This window comes from Lethenteron reissneri, unplaced genomic scaffold (genome assembly GCF_015708825.2).
Source record: "Lethenteron reissneri isolate LAM-NWPU_2019-01 unplaced genomic scaffold, ASM1570882v1 scaffold_1310, whole genome shotgun sequence".
In the NCBI taxonomy this organism is placed as follows: domain Eukaryota; kingdom Metazoa; phylum Chordata; class Hyperoartia; order Petromyzontiformes; family Petromyzontidae; genus Lethenteron; species Lethenteron reissneri.
The window spans coordinates 1-20,874 of NW_026891015.1; the positions used below are offsets into that span (position 1 = coordinate 1).

At 58.2% G+C, this 20,874-nt stretch overlaps 1 protein-coding gene across 1 annotated transcript in view; it reads left to right on the forward strand.

Annotated features, from left to right (window-relative positions):
- Positions 1–59: 59 nt before the first annotated feature.
- LOC133361968 (protocadherin Fat 3-like) overlaps positions 60–20,874 on the forward strand; it is a gene marked incomplete at both ends in the record, with an annotated part of 35,505 nt that continues 14,690 nt past the window's right edge. The window contains 16 exon segments of the mRNA XM_061580942.1: positions 60–255; positions 2,349–2,416; positions 4,789–5,094; positions 5,470–5,683; positions 6,183–6,322; positions 7,718–8,011; positions 8,262–8,264; positions 8,351–8,561; positions 9,756–13,469; positions 13,810–14,193; positions 14,608–14,810; positions 15,786–15,939; positions 16,051–16,290; positions 18,003–18,392; positions 18,520–18,729; positions 19,168–19,268. Of these exon segments, the coding sequence (XP_061436926.1) occupies positions 60–255; positions 2,349–2,416; positions 4,789–5,094; positions 5,470–5,683; positions 6,183–6,322; positions 7,718–8,011; positions 8,262–8,264; positions 8,351–8,561; positions 9,756–13,469; positions 13,810–14,193; positions 14,608–14,810; positions 15,786–15,939; positions 16,051–16,290; positions 18,003–18,392; positions 18,520–18,729; positions 19,168–19,268 (6,828 nt within the window).

Sequence of the window (20,874 nt, forward strand, 5' to 3'; positions counted from 1 at the left end):
GTCACGAAAGAAGCTTTAAATCGAAAGGTCTATATACACTACACCTCCCCCCCCCCCAGGACGTGAACGACAACCCCCCGCAGGCGTCGCGTCCGTGGTACCAGGCCTCCGTGGCGGAGAACTCCGATGGGGGCGTCCGGGTGGTGCAAGTGGACGCCTGGGACCTGGACAATGTGGGTGCCCGCAGCAGGGGCCTCGCGTTCAACATCGTCAGCGGAGACCCACAGGGATTCTTCACCATAAACCGCACAACAGGTGGGGGGGGGGGGGGGGGAGAATGTCGTGTAGAGTGTACACTACACGGTTGTAGTAGGTTCCAGGAGACTTGGACGACGTAGTTGGAGGCACACTTATTTATTAACCACAGTGTAGATTACAGGCCGAGATGTACGACACTCGAAGGGGTACTCGGCCCTTCATCCGTCTAACAGGGAGATCACACAATCTACGTCACAGCTAGCCTACTCCCAGGTCCTCCACTACCGGGCTAGGGGAGGACTTACTAACCCAGCCCTGGTTAAGCTGGGATGACGGCACCCGAGTCACCAGGACCGGCCCCTTCACCCGTCTAACAGGGAGATTCACACACTCTACGTCACAGCTAGCCTACTCCTAGGTCCTCCACTACAGGGCTAGGGAGGCTAGCTGACCCAGCTCTGGTTAAGCTGGGATTACGGCACCCTGAGTCACCAGACGGCCCCTTCACGCGGTCTAACAAGGGGAGCTCACACGATCTCTATCCCGGCCAGCCTACTCCCAGGTCCTCCACTACGGAGCTAGGGAGGCTAGTGATCCAGCTCTGGTTAAGCTGGATAACGGCACCCCTGAGTCCCCAGACGGCTTATAAGTAGCATTGGCTCTGGGCTCTGGGGGCCACGCCGCTGGCTTGCCCTGGTCGATCCTGAGAAGGACAGCGATTCCAGGGGAAGTCCCAGGGCCTATCTAGCCGCTCTTCTTGCCTTCGCTGGTTTAAAGCTGAACACTGAACCCCGAGCCCTACGGCTACACTATGATGCACGGCACTACTACTACTATACACTACAGAACGTTGCATTCGATTTAAAGCTTCTTTCGTGGCTGCAGGGATTCATCTTCTTGGTTCTTTCGGTAAAGTCATGTAGAATGGAAATAATAAATAATAAAAAATAATAAAATAAAACATAATAAAATTATTTTCACGACGTTTTCGGCCACAACGCAAGCGGACGTCCTCAGGTGGAGAGCAGGTCTGTCGAGTAGACAGAGTCTAAATGACACACCCCAGACTTGGAGCGACTATTTAAGCTGGGATGGAGGGGGGAAGGGCGCCTTCACAAAATAATTGCATACATCTTCTTGGTTCTTTCGGTAAAGTCACGTAGAATGGAAGTAATAAAATAATAAAAATAAAACATAATAAAATAATTCTCACGACGTTTCGGCCACAACGCAAGCAGCCTGTGACTTTACCGAAAGAACCAAGAAGATGAATCCCTGCAGTCACGAAAGCTTTAAATCGAAATTTGCATACACTACAGAACGTGCCAATTCGTACGGGTGCAATAAGAGAGTAGACCGGCGGTTTCCAACCGGCTGGCTCGATAGGCTCCGCTGCATCAGCCACAAGCCAGTCAAGTGAAGTGGGATTGTCTGGGCCAAAGTTGAGGGGGGGAGCTCAAGGGTGCTCGCGGGGGAACCATCGGGAAATCTTGGAGCGGGACCTTCGCAACGCCGGCGTTACGTGGAACAACGTGAACATTCGCCGTGCAGCGAAGAATGAACGGTTATTACACGAAGGGGCGGGGAGCTGTCCAGCCGACACGGAAATAAATAAAGACGCCAGTCAACGTTCGTCGTCGTCAAAGTCATTTATTACACTATGGGAACCTCATTTGCCAGTAAAAATATGATAATTGGTTCCTAAAGAAAGCTGTCTCGGGTGAGGACCAATCAACTTCAAGGACAGTGCATACATTATCAGAGTTATGTTTTTTGTTGCATTATGACTGCAGGTATTGCGGTCTATACAAACATGACTCCTTGTAAAAAAGGTGTCAGTTTTGTTGCCAGATAGAAGGGTTAAAAACCAATTATCGTTTATTACGCTAGTGCAGCACTAACCGGCGTGTGTGTTGGTGAGCAAATCCAGCGACATTCACTATCGACGCATTTTCCACTTGACACGATGCGACCCAACAGAGGCTGACATCACGGGGTAGATATTTGTCGTCTTTAAGTTGTCAACTGACAAGCTACCCCCCCCCGCCCGCCGCCCCGTCTCCACGTTGACCCCCGCACCCACGTGTGCGTGTGCCGGGCGGCGTGGGATGGTTGTGGTTGACCTCCGGTGAACGGACGACTCGTTGCAGGCGTCATCCGCACCAGCAGCAGCAGCAGGCGGCTGGACAGAGAGAAGCAGGCGGAGCACGAGCTGGAGGTGAGGGTCACAGTGAGGGTGGTGGTGGTGGTGGGGGTGGTGGGAGTTGTGGTGGTGGTGGTTGGTGGTGAGGGTGGTAGTTGTGGTAGTGGGGGTAGTGGGGCTGGTGGTGGTGGTGGGGGTGGTGGTGGGGGTGGTGGTGGTGGGGTGGTGGTGGTGGGGGTGGTGGTGGTGGTGGTGGGGTGGTGGTGGGGGGTGGGAGTTGTGGTGGTGGTGGTGGTGGTAGTTGTGGTAGTGGTGGTGGTGGGGGTGGTGGGGGTGGTGGGGGTGGTAGTTTTGGTGGTGGTGGTGGTAGTTGTGGTGGTGTGGTGGTAGTTGTGGTGGTGGTGGTGGTGGTGGTAGTTGTGGTGGTGGTGGTGGTGGGGGTGGTAGTTGTGGTGGTGGTGGTGGGGGTGGTAGTTGTGGTGGTGGTGGGGGTGGTAGTTGTGGTGGTGGTGGTGGTAGTTGTGGTGGTGGTGATGGTGGGGGTGTGGTGGTGGTGGTGGTGGGGGTGGTAGTTGTGGTGGGGGGTGGTAGTTGTGGTGGTGGTGGTGGTGGTGGGGGTGGTAGTTGTGGTGGGGGTGGTAGTTGTGGTGGTGGTAGTGGTGGGAGTCCCTGACCCTTCATGATGGTGATCAGGCCCGGGTAAAACTACGTGGCCGGAAGTCAGAGCCGTTGCCTGTACACATTGGGGTGCGACAGGGATGTCTTCTGGCTACATCGTGTAACGTCTATTTCAACCACGTAGTTCGTGAAGCCTTCAATAGCTGCAGCAACTGCAGCAGCAGCAGCAGCAACTGCAGCAGCAGCAGAAACTGCAGCAGCAGCAGCAACTGCAGCAGCAGCAGCAACTGCAGCAGCAGCAGCAACTGCAGCTCCCTTTGATGCTGTTAATCCTGCATAATGCACATGCATATGCAGTACTAATCACATTCCTGCATTTGCCATAAATATGCTAAATTCCTCTTGATATGCAAATTCCTTTGTCAATGCGCCCAGCTTATATATATGCTCCAAGCTCGTGTGCTGTTTCATTCAGACTCTGTCGCCTCGACGGACCTGGTTTTCACCTGAGGACGGCTGCTTGCGTTGTGGCCGAAACGTCGTGAGAATAATTTTATTATGTTTTATTTTTATTATTTTTTATTATTTTGTTACTTCCCTTCTACGTGACTTTACCGAAAGAACCAAGAAGACCTTCAATAGCTGTAACGGGGGAATTTCCATCTGGTACAGATACAATGGGAGGCTGATCGATGCCCAGGGGCGATCAAGGGATGGCTCCCTATTCCTCAACCACGTTATGTATGCCGATGATCTGGTGATTGCTGCTCACTCAGAGGAGGACTTGGAGGCGCTACTGCTGAGACTGGAGTGTGTCACTAAGAGGTGGGGCCTTACCATCAGCCCCACCAAAACTAAGCACCTGTCTAGGTTTTTTGTACCATTGGACACTCCACCCCCACAACTCCCAATCGGTGATGGGGCAGTTGTGGAGAGAGTGGAGAGTTTCCCATACCCTGGCAGTGTGCTCATGACTGGCTTCAGTTTGACAGTAGAGGTCTCGTTCCGAATCAGTGGAGCGGCATTATCTTTTCATCGGTTGCATAATGCTGTGTGGAAGCTACCTGGTCTGTCGCTCTGCACGAAGCTTCAGGTCTTCTTGGCCAGTCATTCCCACCCTTCTCTACGCTTGCGAAATGTGGACCCCCTCCCCTAATTGAACATCTTTGCCGGTTAGAAACATTTAGGCTGACCTTCCTATGATCCATCCTGGGTTTAATTAGGGTAGATTGTGAGGAGCTCACAAATCATTGAAAGATCTGCACAAAGTGAGCTCATCTGGCAGGCAAGGCTGCGTTTGCTGGGTCATGTAGCCCGCATGCCCAGCCACCGCATGCCTAATCAGCTTTTGTTTGGCCGGATCGAGGGGGCTAAACAGGCACGGTCTAGACTGGAGATGGAGTGATTTGGTACAGGAGGATGTGGAGCTGAGTGGACTTGCCGGTGACTGGTACCAGCGGAGTCAAGATCGGCCTCTGTGGAGGAGGCTCGTGAAGGACGCTACTGGGCAGTTGGAGGCAGTCGCCCTCCAACAACAACGGAGGGCGGAGGAGCGACGCTCACAACAACGAGCGGAGCGCCGGGTGGCTAAACACAGCAAGTGGGAACAGTAGGCGGCACAGGTTGTGCATCAGCCAGTCGTCTCAGTCAGTCGACCCGTGGCACCTGCTGGGTCTGCCTCGTGACCTCGTGCCGGCGGGCGTTCGACACTTCACGTGGCCTCAACGTGCACTTGGCCTGGCACGAGCATCGTGGTGACGTCACAGCCACTTAGTGGCCGAATGGCGGTTGTTGTTGTTGTGCTTGTGTGTCCCGCCCACTGGCGCCAGGTGTCCATCGTGGACGGCGGCACGCCCCCGCGTGAAGCGAGGGTGGCGGTGACGCTGAGCGTCTCCGACGAGAACGACAACGCCCCACGCTTCCACCGCAACCTGACGCGCGTCTACGCCGTGGCGGCAACGGAGCCCAAGGCGGTGGCCATCGCACGCGTCTACGCTGCCGACGCCGACCGGGACGGCAACGGCGCGGTGTCGTACACCGTCCGCGGGTGGCACAACGATTACTACTCCGATGAGCACGGAGTCGTCTACAGCAAGATCAACTCTCACCGTGCGGGGACATTCCACTCCATCCTGGTGCTGAGCACACTCCCTCACACTGGTCCCCATCCCTCCTCCTGTTCCTCCCCCTCAGACACGCGCCCTCCTCCCTCTCAGACACGACACCGCATGCCTAATCAGCTTTTGTTCGGCCGGATCGAGGGGGCTAGAGAAGAGACGGAGTGACGTGGTACAGGGGGACGTGGGGCTGAGTGGACTTGCTGACGACCGGTACCAGCGGTGTCAAGATCGGCCTCTGTGGAGGAGGCTCGTGAAGGACGCTGCTACTGGGCAGTTGGAGGCAGTCGCCCTCCAACAACAACAACGGAGGGCGGAGCAGCTATGACCTCGACACGAGGGCCCCCCACCGTGAAACGTAACTCACCGATCTCGCCGTTGTCCGCCCCGCAGGTCCAAGCCAGGGACCAGGGAGAACCGCCAACCTTGTCGTCGACAGCCACCATCCAAGTGGAGTGGATCTCCAATCCCCGGCCGCCGAAGAAGCCCGCGACCTTTGCCCGGAGCCGGCACGCGGTCACCGTGGTGGAGACGGCCGCCGTGGGGTCCGTGGTGATCGCCCTGTCCACGCAGACCACGGGGACACTCCTCTGGTTCAGCATCACAGGTCACGCGGCGCCACTGCCCATCCAACCCCTACATGACGTGTTTAATGGTGACATCGTGACGATGGGTTAACGGTGACATCGTGACGGTGCGTTCTTAGGTTTTTTTGGTAAAGTGACGTAGGTGAAAAAATTAAATTAATAAAAGTAAAATAAAAGTAAAATAAAAATCACGGCGTTTCGGAGGCAACACAAGCTTCCGTCTTCATTAGGAACCGTCACAGCACGACCGCTGTATCAATGAATCCTTGCAGTCACGAACGCTTCAAATCTAGAATCGTGATGATGGGTTAACGGTGGCATCATTTTATTATGTAAATTTTTTATTATTTTATTATTTCCCTTCTACGTGACCTTACTGAAAGAACCAAGAAGGTGACATCGTGATGGTGTGTTAATGGTGACGACGATGATGATGGGTTAACGGTGACATCGTGACGGTGTGTTAATGGTGATGACGATGATGACGATGACGACGCTAGGGGCGCCGCGTGTTGGCAGGCGGCGACGTGGAGCGCAGGTTCCACGTGACGGAGCACGGCGGCGTGGTGGAGGTGGCCAAGCCGCTGGACGCCGAGCGGTTCTCCTCCTACCAGCTGACCGTCGCGCTCACTGACGGGACCAACGCTTCAACCACCCTGGTGGGTGGGCGCGCGCGTGTCTGTGCGTCTGTCTGTGGAGACCATCAAGGCGACGTGACCTCACGAGGGTTGCCGCGGTAGCTGCGTGAGACGTGCCGGGGGCATGATCACCTCTCGCCAATTCCTCACCACCACCACCACCCGCATCGCCACTTGGCTCACCCCCACCACCACCTGCATCGCCACTTGGCTCACCCCCACCACCACCCCCACCACCACCACCCGCATTGCCACTTGGCTCACCACCACCACCACCCCCACCCCCACCACCACCACCCGCATTGCCACTTGGCTCACCACCACCACCACCACCCGCATCGCCACTTGGCTCACCACCACCACCACCACCCGCATTGCCACTTGGCTCACCACCACCACCACCACCACCCGCATTGCCACTTGGCTCACCACCACCACCACCACCACCACCCACATCGCCACTTGGCTCACCACCACCACCACCTGCATCGCCACTTGGCTCACCACCACCACCACCCGCATCGCCACTTGGCTCACCACCACCACCACCACCACCACCCGCATCGCCACTTGACTCACCACCACCACCACCACCCGCATCGCCACTTAGCTCACCACCACCACCACCACCCGCATCGCCACTTGGCTCACCACCACCACCACCCGCATCACCACTTGACTCACCACCACCACCACCACCACCACCCGCATCGCCACTTAGCTCACCACCACCACCACCACCACCCGCATCGCCACTTGACTCACCACCACCACCACCACCCGCATCGCCACTTAGCTCACCACCACCACCACCACCACCACCCGCATCGCCACTTAGCTCACCACCACCACCACCACCCGCATCGCCACTTGACTCACCACCACCACCACCACCACCCGCATCGCCACTTGACTCACCACCACCACCACCACCCGCATCGCCACTTAGCTCACCACCACCACCACCACCACCCGCATCGCCACTTGGCTCACCCCCACCACCACCACCACCCGCATCGCCACTTGACTCACCACCACCATCACCACCACCCGCATCGCCACTTGGCTCACCACCACCACCACCACCTGCATCGCCACTTGGCTCACCACCACCACCACCCGCATCGCCACTTGACTCACCACCACCACCACCCGCATCGCCACTTGACTCACCACCACCACCACCACCCGCATCGCCACTTAGCTCACCACCACCACCACCACCCGCATCGCCACTTGACTCACCACCACCACCACCCGCATCGCCACTTGACTCACCACCACCACCACCACCCGCATCGCCACTTAGCTCACCACCACCACCACCACCACCCGCATCGCCACTTGGCTCACCCCCACCACCACCACCACCCGCATCGCCACTTGACTCACCACCACCACGCGCCCCTCCGCTAGGTGGTGGTGACGGTGCAGGACGTGAATGACCACCGGCCCCGCTTCTCCCGTGACCTCTACGAGGCGACCGCCACGGAGGAGGAGGAGGCGTCTGCCAGCACCGCCCCGATCCTGCGGCTGGAGGCGACTGACGCCGACGTCACCGCCCGCCTCTCCTTCTTCCTCGTCGGCTTGGGCGGCGGTGACGCGGTGGAGAGCCTTCGTCGGTTCCGCGTAGACCACGTCACCGGCGAGGTCACCGCCGCCGAGAGGCTGGACCGAGAGGCAAAGCGGAGCCACGTGCTCACCGTCATGGTGAGGGAGGCGCCGCGCCGGGTGTGCACGTGACTGTGCTGATCGACGGTGATGATGACGACGACGCCGCGACCACTTTCTTGCGTGGGGACCATAGCGCGCTGGATAGTTTGCTGCGTAGTAATGTAAGCAAGCCGCGTAACCAAATTGCCGCGTTTTGTTTCAGCAACGCCAAACCTTGCCGATCGGCCGTGTCAGGCAGAGGTGGCACGGTCGGATGACACCGAGGCGCCGGTCACGTTGCCACCAGCAGGTCGCTCTACCGCGGACGTTGTCTGCCGCGAGAGCCTCCCGTCTGGGGGCGAGCGCTCCGCCCCGCCGTCTCTCTCTCACCCGCAGGTGCAGAACGGCAGGGTCCCCGTGAGGCGAGCGTACGCCACGGTGACGGTGAGCGTCGACGATTCCAACGACCATGCGCCCGTCTTCGCCGGCGGCCCCTACGAGGCCCTCGTGGCGGAGTCGGCGGCCGTGGGCTCCGCCGTGGTGCGCGTCGTGGCGCTGGACCGCGACGAAGGCCCCAACACCGACGTCAGCTACAGCATCAGACATGGTGACCGCCGCTGCCGCCACTCCCACCCGCCCGCCCGCCCACAGGGGGGAGATTCTGCACCGGGGGGCACATTTCCAGATAGAACCAACACTCAACCTGCTACCCGTCACAAGCCACGCCAAGCATCTGGAGGTCATGAAAAATAAACATTAAACAACAGACTTGGGGGCAAGGTTAGCGACTATCTGGAAATCTCCAGATTGACAAAGAGCATATGACCCAAACGTTCTGGACAGTTCACAAACACTCACACGCAGTGAGCGTACGTACACACAGCACTGTGTGCGTTCACACTCTCGTCGAAACCACACGAGGTTTTGAATAGTTATTAATGAATTCTAGATTTGAAGTTTTCGTGACTGCAAGGATTCATATTCTTAGGTTTTTTCGGTAAAGTCACGTAAGTAAAACATTAAAATTAATAAAAGTAAAATAAAATAAAAATCACGACGTTTCGGAGGCAACACAAGCTTCCGTCTCCAGGTGGGGTCCTTCCCCCCCCCCTCTCCAACCATTATATAAACGGAGTGGTAGCTCCTGCAATCTCTCATTTACTTGATACAGCAATCGTGGCTGTGACGGTTCCACCTGAAGACGGAAGCTTGTGTTGCCTCCGAAAAGTCGTGATTTTTATTTTATTTTACTTTTATTAATTTTAATGTTTTACCTACGTGACTTTACCGAAAAAACCTAAGAATATAGTTATTAATGATTTATTACCGGCCGACTATGGTTTGTCAATACGTGTGTGTGGGGGGTGCGTTTCAACCGTGGTGGTTGGACAGCCCCCGCCGTGACCACGCAATCTCAACCCGGGTCACAGCGCCGCGGTGCAAACCAGCATCGGGGGAGGTCGCTCAATTCCCTGGCCGCAGGAAACCGTGACGATTATCCCTACGAGGGCTTTAGGGTGAAAACCTGCCGGCCAGGAGACCTCCCCTCGGAGCTCTATGGGGGGGGAAATGCGTGAGGGTGTGTTTATGTGGGGGGCGGTGAGGGGGAAGCGGGGTCGGCCCCGTCGCTTGGTGGTGGTGAGGTCGTAGATGGGGCGCCCGCCGAGTGGCTTCGCGGCGGTGGCGGCGGCATCACAGACGGACGCCGCGGTTTCCCCTGCGTCGTTTGTCCTCGACATCTCACGTTGGTCTCGATGACGTGAACTGGCGCTCATCCGATTCCTCCGAATTCCCCTGACAGGAAACGTGGGGAAATCTTTCACCGTCCACCGCACGCGGGGCGTCATCTCCGTGGCGAGGAAGCTGGATGGCTCTGCGGTGGAGGCCTACGAGCTGGTGGTGAGGGCGGGGGACAAGGGGCGCCCGCGCCGCTTCACCAATACCACGGTCCGCGTCGTCGTCGTCGCCGCCGCCGCCGTGTACGGCACCCGCCCCAAATTCGCCTCCGGCGGAGTTGGCTACTCGGCGGAGATCGCCGAAGGGGCCGCGCCCGGGAGCGTCGTGCTCGCGGTCGGCACCTCCGGCTGGTCGATGGTCACCTTTGAAATATTGGAGGGCGATTCCCAAGGCACCTTCGACATCCACCCGACGTCCGGGGTCATCGCCACCAAGCGACCGCTGGACCGCGAGCGGACGCCGTCGTACCGGCTGACGGTGCGGGCCACGGACGCGGCGAGCCTCTCGGCGGACGCGTCAGTGTCGATCGGCGTGCTCGACGAGAACGACAACGCGCCCGTCTTCGAGCGCCCGCGATACCGCGGCGCCGTCGGCGAGGAGGCGCCGGCGGGAACCGCGGTCACGGACCCCGACGGCGCCCCGCTCGTTGTCCGGGCCGCTGACGCGGACGACGGCGAGGGGCGCGCGACGGTCGCCTATCAGATCGTGGAGCACGAAGCCAGGAAGTTCTTCTCCGTTCACCCGCACACGGGGGCCGTCAGGACCGCCGGCGCCCTCGACCGCGAGACGACGGCCGAGTTCCGCTTCCGGGTGGCTGCGTTGGACGGCGGCAGCCCGAGTCTGTCCTCTGAGGTGCCGGCCGAGGTGACCGTCGCCGTGCTGGACGCCAACGACTGCCCCCCGGCGTTCTCGACGGCCGCGTACGAGACGGCGCTGCACGTGCCGACCCGCGCCGGCGTCCGCCTGCTGACCCTGGAGGCCCACGACCCGGACGTCGGCGCCGCGCTGACCTACCGCGTCGCCTCGGGAAACGTCGGAGGCGCATTCGCCGTCGACGAGCGCACCGGGGATGTCGCGGTGAGGAACTCCTCCCTCCTCGCCGCCGGCTACGAGCTCGGGGTCGAGGTGTCCGACGGGAGGTTTTTGAGCGCCGCGCGGGTGAAGGTCTCCGTGTGGGTGGTCGGCGGCAGGCTGCGGGTTCCGCCAAAGTACTCTGTGCGCGTGCTCGAGAACGCCGCAGCGGTCGACGTCGTGGCCACAGTCGTCGCGACGGGGGGAGACCTCGACGAGCCGCTGGCTTTCCGCTTGCTCAGCCCGAGCGGCGCGTTCCGGATGAGGCGGAGGGCGGGCGTCCTGGAGACGACCGGCGTCGCGTTTGACCGTGAGGAGCGCGACCGCTACGAGCTGCTGGTGGAGGTGAGGGGCGGCTCCCGGGCGCGCCCGGACGTCGCTCACACGACGGTCGAGGTGCACGTCGAAGATGTGAACGACAACGCCCCGGCGTTCGTCGGCCTGCCGTACCGCGCCGTTGTCGTGGCGACCGCGGCGCCGTGGAGCGCCGTGCTCACCGTCGCGGCCCTCGACCGGGACGTCGGCGAGAACGCCAGGGTGAGGTACTCGTTGAGGGACGACCACGACGGCCGCTTTCACATCAGCCCTTCGGGCGGCGACGTCTCGCTGACGAAGAGCTTCACCCCGGACGAGTCGGGCAAGGACTTCGTCGTGACCGTCGTGGCGACGGACAGCGGGACCCCTCGGCTGTCGTCCGCGGTCGACGTCACGGTCACGGTGCTCGCTGCGGACGCGCCGGCGTTCGAGAGCCCCTCCTACGTCGCGTGGGTGCCCGAGGACGTCGGGCCGCCCGCGCCGATCGCTCACGTCCGCGCGACGGCCCCGGAGGGCCTGCCTCTCGTTTTCTCCATTGTCAACGGCGACCCCTTCGACCAGTTCTCCGTCGACTTCGTCACGGGCGTCGTGAGCGTCGTCGGCCCGCTGGACCACGAGACGCGGGCCGCCCACCGCCTCACGGTGCGAGCCGCCTCCCTGGCGACGGGCTCGCACGCCGACGCGAGCCTGGATGTCATCGTCGGGGACGTCAACGACAACCGGCCGTTCTTCGCGCAGGGAACCTACGCCGCCATGCTGTTTGAATCTGCGCCCCCGGGGACCTCCGTCGTCCATGCGAGAGCTGTCGACGTCGACGCCGGCTCCGACCGGGCGCTCCGCTACGAGATCGTGGACGACGGGGAGAAGGGCGGCGAGGGATTCTACGTAGACCCCGACAGCGGGCTGGTCGTGACCACGGCGTTTCTGGATTACGAGCGAAGCCGGCTTCGTCGTTTCTCAGTGAGGGCGACAGACGGCGGCGAGCCTCCCCTTGCATCCGATGTCATGGTGATCGTCGCCGTCAAGAACGAGAACGACAATGCGCCGTTGTTCGAGCGGCCGTTGTACGAGGTGTCCGTGGGCAGTCTAGCTTGGCCCGGGAACTTCGTGGCCGCGCTGAGGGCGTTTGATGCTGACGTGTCGGACGCCTACCGGCTGCGGTACGCCATCGTCTCCGGTGATGACGACCCCGCGAACTTCGCAATCGACGCCGAAACGGGCGTCGTCTCCGTCGCCGCCCGCCCTCAGAAGAAGCCGGCCGCTCGCTACCACCTCCGAGTCTCCGCCACAGATGGCGCATTCGTCGCCGATGCCATGGTAGTGGTTGACGAGCGGCCCGCCAACCGGCACGACCCCACCTTCGGGCGGGCCCAGTACGTGGCCAAGATCCCCGAAAACTCCGAAGCAGGAACTCCGGTGGCCTCGGTGCGGGCCACGGACGCCGACGCGGGCGCTTTTGGGCAAGTATCGTACTCCATCGCGAACCGGTTCGCCCGCGACCACTTCGCCATCGACGAGAGCGGGCGGATCTTCGCGAGGGCGCCCCTCGACAGGGAAGACCCTTTGCAGAGGGCCGTGGACATCTGCGTCAAGGCCTGGGACGGTGGAGGCAGGGCGGCCTTCGTCACGGTCAAGGTGGTCGTGACGGACGAAAACGACAACGCGCCCCGGTTCATTGCCGCCGAGTACTCGGGCGGCGTTGCGTCGAGCGCCGCCAAGAGAACTCTGGTCCTGCGGGTCACCGCCACGGACCGCGACGAGGGGATCAACGCGGCGGTCGTCTACTCGCTCCGGAAGGGGCAGGACCCGGACGCCTCCGAGGACGTCCTGGAGGTGGAGCCCCTGACGGGCCGCGTCTTCACCAAGGGCGGCGGCCTCGCCGGCCTGGAGGGCTCACGGCTGTCGTTCTTCATCGTGGCGGTGGACGGCGGCGGGCGCTCCGCCGCCGTCCCCGCCTCGGTCTCTGTGCTGCCCGCCGGCTCGGCGGCGCCGGCCTTCGCCGAGGCGGCCTACGAGCTGACGGTCGCGGAGGACGCGGCGGTGGGGAGCGAGGTCGGCGCGGTGGCGGCCGCGCTGGCGGGCGACGAGATCGCCGCGTACGCCGCGGTGGCCGGCAGCGGCGGCGCGGTGGCGGACGGCGGCGCGTTTGCGGTGGTCGCCGGCGACGGGCGGATCGTGGTGGCGAGGGCGCTGGACCGCGAGGCCACGGGGAGCCACCGCTTCGAGGTGAGGGCCACGTGGCGGCGGGGCGGAGCCGACGTCACGGCGCAGGTCCCGGTGACGGTGCGCGTGGAGAACGTGGAAGACAACATGCCTGCGTTTGAGTCGAGCACCTACGAGGCCACCGTGTTGGAGAACCTACCGGCCGGGGTGCTGCTCGTGCAAGTGAGAGGTAACGCAGCCGTGTGCGGCGCTGGGCTCACTCGGTCAACACAAGCGGTATATGTGTGGTGTGTCTGTGTGGTGTTTCTATGGGTTTTTGAGCGAGTAGTCCATGGGTCACACAGGTAGCTCCAAATGGTAGGGCTGCCACTCTTCGGTAACCAATTTATTGGGAAAATATCACGGCGGGAGGAAGTGGCCGCAGGGACGAGGCGTGGAAACGGCAGGGCAGGTGGGGGACCCTGCCTGACGCTGGGGAGACCGCTTGGGCATTCCGTGCCCGGTGGTCGCTCGCGAAAGCCCACCGGCATTACCGCCCCATCCTCCCCCCCCCCCCACCCGTCCCTCAGCGACGGACCGAGACGGCGGTGCCCGGCCGCTGTACAACTTGGTCGAGCCGCTGGAGAGCGACGCCGGAGGAGCGGAGTCACTCTTCACGGTGGATGCCGACAGCGGCTGGGTGAGCACGCGGAGCCGGCTGGACTGCGAGGCCCGTGACCGGCACCACCTCCTCGTCGAGGCTTTCGACCCGGCCCGCCCTGAGCGCGCACCGGCCGTCGCCGAGGTGATCGTCACCGTGAACGATGACAACGACCACCCTCCGCGCTTCTCGGCCCCGTTGATCGACGTCCGCGTGCCGGAGGATGCGGTGCCTGGCCTGGCGTTGGCCGTCATCCAGGCGGATGACGCGGATGCCACGCCGCAAAACCGGAATCTTACGTACCACCTGACAGGTAGTTTGTAGTGTAGCGTAAGTACACCTGTTGTGCCGGAGTGAACCCACCACTACATATTCTTAGGTTTTTTTTCGGTAAAGTCACGTAGGTAAAACATTAAAATTAATCAAAGTAAAATAATTTACTTGATACACGCTGTCGTGGCTGTGACGGTTCCACCTGAAGAGGGAAGCTTGTGTTGCCTCCGAAACGTCGTGATTTTTATTTTATTTTACTTTGATTAATTTGAATGTTTTACCTACATGGTGACTGTACCGAAAAAAAAACCTAAGAATATGAATCCTTGCAGTCACGAAAGCTTCAAATCTAGAACCCACCGCTACATTTACAGCTGGTTGCGGAAGCCTCTGCGTCAAACCGACTTTCGTCGTCGCGCGCTTTCCGTCTCGACGCCGTCCACGCTGGCCGCAGGCGGCGACCCGCTGGGCCACTTCTCCCTCGGTCCCGATAAGAGCGGGGGCAAGTGGCGGCTGCGTCTGGAGCGGCCGCTTGACCGGGAGAAGCAGGAGCGCTACCATATGCTGGTGAAGGCCGCTGACGGCACCTTCACGAGGACGGTCGTCGTGGCCGTCACCGTGCTGGATGTCAACGACAACCGCCCCCTGTGTGACAAGGTACCCGTAACTGTCGACTCGCCGCACAGACCCACAGACTCATCCTGCACCACCTACCACTGCTACTAATACTACCACTACTACCACCACCCGACTGTAACACCATGAACACACGGTATACTTATAGTAGTAGGTTTTTACCCTTTTAAACTGGTACAAAACTGACACCTTTATACAAGGCATCATATTTGCAATAACCACAACACAAGTAGTCAAAAATGCAAACAAAAAGAAGCAACTCTGATGATGATAATGATATGCACTGTCCTTGAAGTTGATTGGTCCACACCCGAGACGGCTTTCTTTAGAGCCTAGTCCCCATTGGTGTTGGACCAGATGACACCAGAAGGCGTACAACTCAAACACAGTGCAAAATCAGAGTATTGAGAGCTCGGGGTAAGCATTTACACTATGAAACCTCTTTTACCAGTGGCAAAATATAGTAGTATACTTGCCTGCACGAGTGGACAGACGCCAGTAGGGGGTGGTTTGTGGGCCACCGGGGTTCCGCAGACCCCAATAGGGGGGCTGCGGGAATATTCTAGGATCCCCTGGAACACTCTGGAAGGAAGGCGTGGCCAGGGGTGGAGAGACCCTGGGAGGTGACTAAAAGCCGGACCCCTGAATGGGTTCCCCAGTTCTCAAGTTGAAGACTGAAGACTGGGCTTAGAGTAGGACCCTGGGAACCCCCAGACCCACTGTCGTTGTAAGGGCCAGGGCTGTGAGGGCAAGTGGTCGGTACCAAGGACCTTGGCTGGGTCAGCGGGTCAAAGTAGCCTCCCCCTAGGGCCCCTAGCCAGGGGACTGCGAGTGTACGTGGTCGCAGTCGATAGGCCACGGTAGCCCGGAGGCCATACCTCCCCCAGGCAGCGGGTGTGTTAGGGACCCTGTGCTATAGTTATTGTTAAATAAGTGTCGCCTCGACTACTGGCTCTCCTACATCTTTGGGCTCACAAAAATTCCGCTGTACCCCAGCTGTGGTACAACATCACTGTACCGGAGGACATCGCCCAGCAAGTCTTCCTGCTGAGCGTTTCAGCCCGTGACTCCGATTCCGGCTCTAACGGAACCGTCAGATACTCGCTGCATGGTGCCGGAGCGACGCTCTTCCGCTTGGACCCCGTCAGCGGTAACGCTCGTCCCACTCACTCTCTCCGTCACACTCGCATAGTCGTCGGGGTTGGGATCGAACCCACGTCCACCTCCCGTGTACGCCTCTCGTCGGCGTGGCCACGCGTAGGGAAGCTCTTCACGCTGGCGCCACTGGACCACGAGGCCTCCCCGGCCCACGCGCTCGGCGTGATCGCCACCGACGGGGGTGGCCTCTCCTGCCGGGTGGAGATCCTCGTGAGGGTGGGGGACCTGGACGACTCGGCCCCGCACTTCCCCGTGGGGTCACCCCGTGCCGTCGCCCTGCACTGGAGCGACGCCAACGTGGGGATGGTGGTGACGAGCATGCACGCCGTCGACTCCGACCTGGGTACGACGACGGTGACGACGTACATATTCTTAGGTTGTTTTGGTAAAGTCACGTAGGTATTTTTTTAAAATTAAAATTAATAAAAGTAAAATAAAATAAAAATCGTTTTGGAGGCAACACAAGCTTCCGTCTTCAGGTGGAACCGTCACAGCACGACAGCTGTATCAAGTAAGAGAAATTGCAAAAAAACAGTCCTTGTATATATACTGGTTTGAGGGTGGGAGGAGCCAAGGTAGGCCCTGAATATTATTATTGTGAGGGTCGGTGCGGCTGAGGCACGCTGTTAGGAATGAGCCTTTGTTGTGTAGACTGGTTGAACTCGGAGGTTCCAAGAGTTGTTAAGGTGCGGCTGATGTAAAGGTGCGTGTAAATGGGACTGAGCCTTTTATTATGTAGAGGTGGTGCGGCTGAAACCGCTGCCAGGAATGAGTCTTTGTTGTGTAGACTGGTTGAACTCGGAGGTTCCAAGAGTTGTTAAGGTGCGGCTGATGTAAAGGTGCGTGTTAATGGGACTGAGCCTTTTGTTATGTAGAGGTGGTGCGGCTGAAACCGCTGCCAGGAATGAGTCTTTGTTGTGTAGACTGGTTGAACTGGGAGGTTCTAAGAGTTATTAAGGTGTGGCTGATGTAAAGGTGCGGCTGCTGTGAATGGGACTGAGCCTTTGTTATGTAGATGAAACAGCACTTTGCTACATTGCTGGGATTAATTTTAGATTTGCCAAATATGTGTGGTAAAACTTAAAGTAGGAAAACCAGTGTGTGAAAAAAGAAGAAGAAACTATATGGTAACTGAAGAATAGTGCCTGTCAAATAAGATGGTCCAAATATGTGTAGTGAAATATTTTTTACATGGTTAATAACATCTTTACAATGATTACTAAGTTTGTACCCATCATCACGGTTGAAATTATGTCTGTGTTTGTATATTTGGATGGCTTCGTGTAAAAACCCTTGATGGTAGCCAGGAGGTTTGCAGAGCACCTTGGTCTCGGAAAAGACAATTTCATGAGAGCCCACCGAGTTGTAGCAATGATCGGCAATGGCGGAAGAATCAGTTTTGCCGTGTTTCAGATCTGACTTGTGCTCGCGGACACGATCAGCGATATGACGTTTCGTTTCTCCAATGTAGCAATCACCACAAATGCAACTCAGTTTGTAGACTCCAGGGTATTGTAAGTCAGGAATGACATCTTTCACAAATGGAATTAGATCACGGATTTTATGTACTGTACTGAATCGGACTTGGATCTTATGTTTGTTTAGAATTTTGGAGATCTTTTTGGTCACGCCTGCTATGTATGGCAACGTGATGGTTTTGATCGGAGTTTCATGTGGCTGTTTCTGTATGGTGGGAGAAACAGCTTGGCGGATGGTGCGGTCAGAGTATCCTTTCATCCTGAGGGCCCGATGCACATGTCTTAATTCACTGTCCAGATGGTGTTGGTCAGAAATGCCATGAGCTCTGTGGTATAGCGTTTTGATGAGAGAATTCTTTTGAGATGGGTGGTGGTGGGAATCAGGTTTCAAGTAGGAATCTGTGTGGGTGGCTTTCCTGTAGACAGACCCAGCTGGGTCTGCCCCGTGACCTCCTGCCGATGGGAGTTCGACACTTCACGTGGTGGCCTCAACGTGCACCTAGCTTGCTTGGCACAAGCGCCGTGGTGACATCACTGCCACTTAGTGGAGACTGGCGCTTGATGTGTGTGTTCTTAGGCCCCCACCGCAGGGTCACTCACTCTCTGCTGAACTCTGCCGGCGACCGCTTTGCCATCGACGGCCGCTCGGGCATCATCACCGTCAAGCGTCTGCTGGAGCGCCGTGCCGTCTACAACCTCACGGTGCAGGCCCGCAGCGGTGGAGGAGTCTCGCTGATGCCGCCCCCCACCACCGCCGTGATTTTCGTGTCCCTCCACGACGACGACCGTGGCGTTGCCGCCGCCCCGGCATTCCGGCGGCTGGCCTACCGCGCCGCCGTGCCAGAGGACGCGGCACCGGGCACCGCGGTCATTGCCGTGGAGGCCGTCTTGAGCGGGGGGGGCGCGGTGAGCTACGGAATCGCCAGCGGCAACGAGCTCGGGGCATTCGACGTCGACCGGAAGCTCGGTGAGAGACGCAGCACGGGGCACAGACGGCGGCTCCCTCGGGTCGTGGAAGGTCCCCTGTCCGCCGTGTCTCTCGTAGACTCAGGCAGAGACGTGTGCTGTGTGTGCCGTGGTGTGCGTGTACCCAGGCGTGATAACCGTCGTGGCGAAGGCCCTGGACTACGAGAAGCGCCGCCACCACTACCTGACGGTGTGGGCGGCCGCCGCCGACGACGACGCCGCCGCCTCGCCCAGCGCCGTCACCGTGGTGACCGTGGACGTCACTGACGTCGATGACGGCGCTCCGCGGTTCGCCCGGGGCTCGTAAAGCGCTGTCGTCGGGGAAGACGCCCTGCCTGGTATCGCGTGGCAATGGCGGTTACGTTGTCGCCAGGCCGTTGTCACGGTGGCGGCGTTAACCTGCAACAACGCAGTCACGTTGTCACTAGACCATCGGCAAGTTCTATTTCAACAGGATAATTTGGCTAAATTGCTTTAGTTATCGTCGTCGTGGTCATCATCAGAAGGTAGTAGCAGCAGCAGCTCAGTGGGGGACTTTACCTGCTGACCGTCAAAATGCACCACTGCTTTTGTTTTGTACAACCAGGATTTAAATTCGCAACCCAGCCGCCTGTAGGGCTACTGTGGGATGCCAGATGCTGCCAGATGCTGCTGCTGCTGTATAATGGCAGCAGCTAGCAGCCGCATCATAATGATGATGATGATCATGGTGGGTGGTAGTGTTTGTTGTAGAGTTGAAGCCGTTTCTCTGCTGCGTTTGTGTTGTGCGGTTGAAGCCACCTCCTTCGCCGTTTCGGCATCCGTTGAGTGGAGCGGCGACGGCAGCAGGGACAGCGTCCTTGCCACGGCCGGCATGTGGGTGGCGAGTCGACCGATGGTGCCCCTCTCTCCTGTTTGTTTGCTTAGACCCTCGCCCTGTTCAAAGTTGCGTTCAAATAAAAGAAACCACGTGGTTTGAAATGACGTATTTGCGGTGCTCTATATACTCTACATAATAACAGTCCGCCAATAAAGCGTTAACACGAGGGTTCCAACCTCGGTTGGAGTAACGCCTTCAGAGGAGCATTTTGCTCCTCTGAAGGCGTGTGCAGGTGCTCAGAGAGGGTGAATTTTTCAGCACTGCCGAGTTACTTAGCCTGCCAAACAAATGAAAAATAAATCGGGTAAATTGTCACCACTGTCAGGTTGCTCTCTCTCGCTGCACTCGAGTATAGATAGTTGAACATATATGTACCCACTTCAGGAGGTACTTATCCCCAAATTATCCCTTATCAGTGACTGGGCCCGTACAAAAGGGTGAATGATGGACTGTCGACTGGCCCAAATATGAGCAGAATTAGTTGGTTACAACTTCCAGATAATTCCTCATATACACACATAAGTGAGTAAAAGTACTGATGACTGGATACACAATGCACATACCAGGGGGGGGGGGCATTGGTGAAGTTGGCGGTGCGGATAAAAAGAAGAGTTGACGGTGGGAAAGACGAGAGAGGCCATTTTATTTTTTAAGAGGGCGATTTAATTCGTCGCATTTATTCCAAACGGCTTTGTTAGCCACCGACATTCACGGGAGGAGCCATCTGTGCAGGCGGAGAGCGTGAGCCGTTTAAAATTAACGCGGTTGGATGTTTACAGACTTATTCCCGAACCGGGGCAACGCTGAGGCTTACCAATCACGCGCGGATCAGCGGATCAGCTCGTAATGCGCCTGACTTTCTAAATATAAAACAATAGGGGTGCTGAGGGTGTGAAAGCGTGGACCCAATTAAAGCCAGCGTGAGCTGTGCAAGTCGATAATTCTTCGCCTACTTTAACGGTGTTGATTTAACGAGCAATAGAAAATAAAACGGTGAAAACCGCAGGGGTGACATATTCGCGAGACGATGAGAAGTCAGAATTAGATGGATGGGGCACGTGTTGAGAAGAGACAAATAAGATGCAACGTGGAGGACTATGGAAATGCCAGCAGTGCAGGGCATGAGGAGGAGAGACCGAGGGTGAGATGGAAGAATGTGGTGGAACGTGATGCCGAAGATTGTGAATGCGAGTAGATAAGAGGCAAAGAATAGAACGGAGAAAGAAGACTGAGACTATATGAGCAGCTGACCTTATGCGAGTCTATGGGTCTCTGTGAAAGTCTATGATTTGTAAGTGAATGCAACTCTATCTAAGGATAGTAGAGGTAATTCGAGAATCACAGAATAGAAGTACATGGACTATCATCCGAGCGGCCAACCCCATGAAATAATGGGCCATGTGGCTTATGAGAGGAAAAAGGGGCAATCCACCCACCGACGTGATAATTCGGATGATCGCAATACCGAGGCTCATCACAGGTATGAGACGTGGCATGGGTTCAATGTTTCCATAAAAATAACTTTCACATTTTTCGGGCTGGGCCACACTGCGGCAGAAAAGTGTCACGAGAGGCGGCATTAAAAGGGGTCGCGCAAAATGACGGCATCCATCCGACGTGCAAT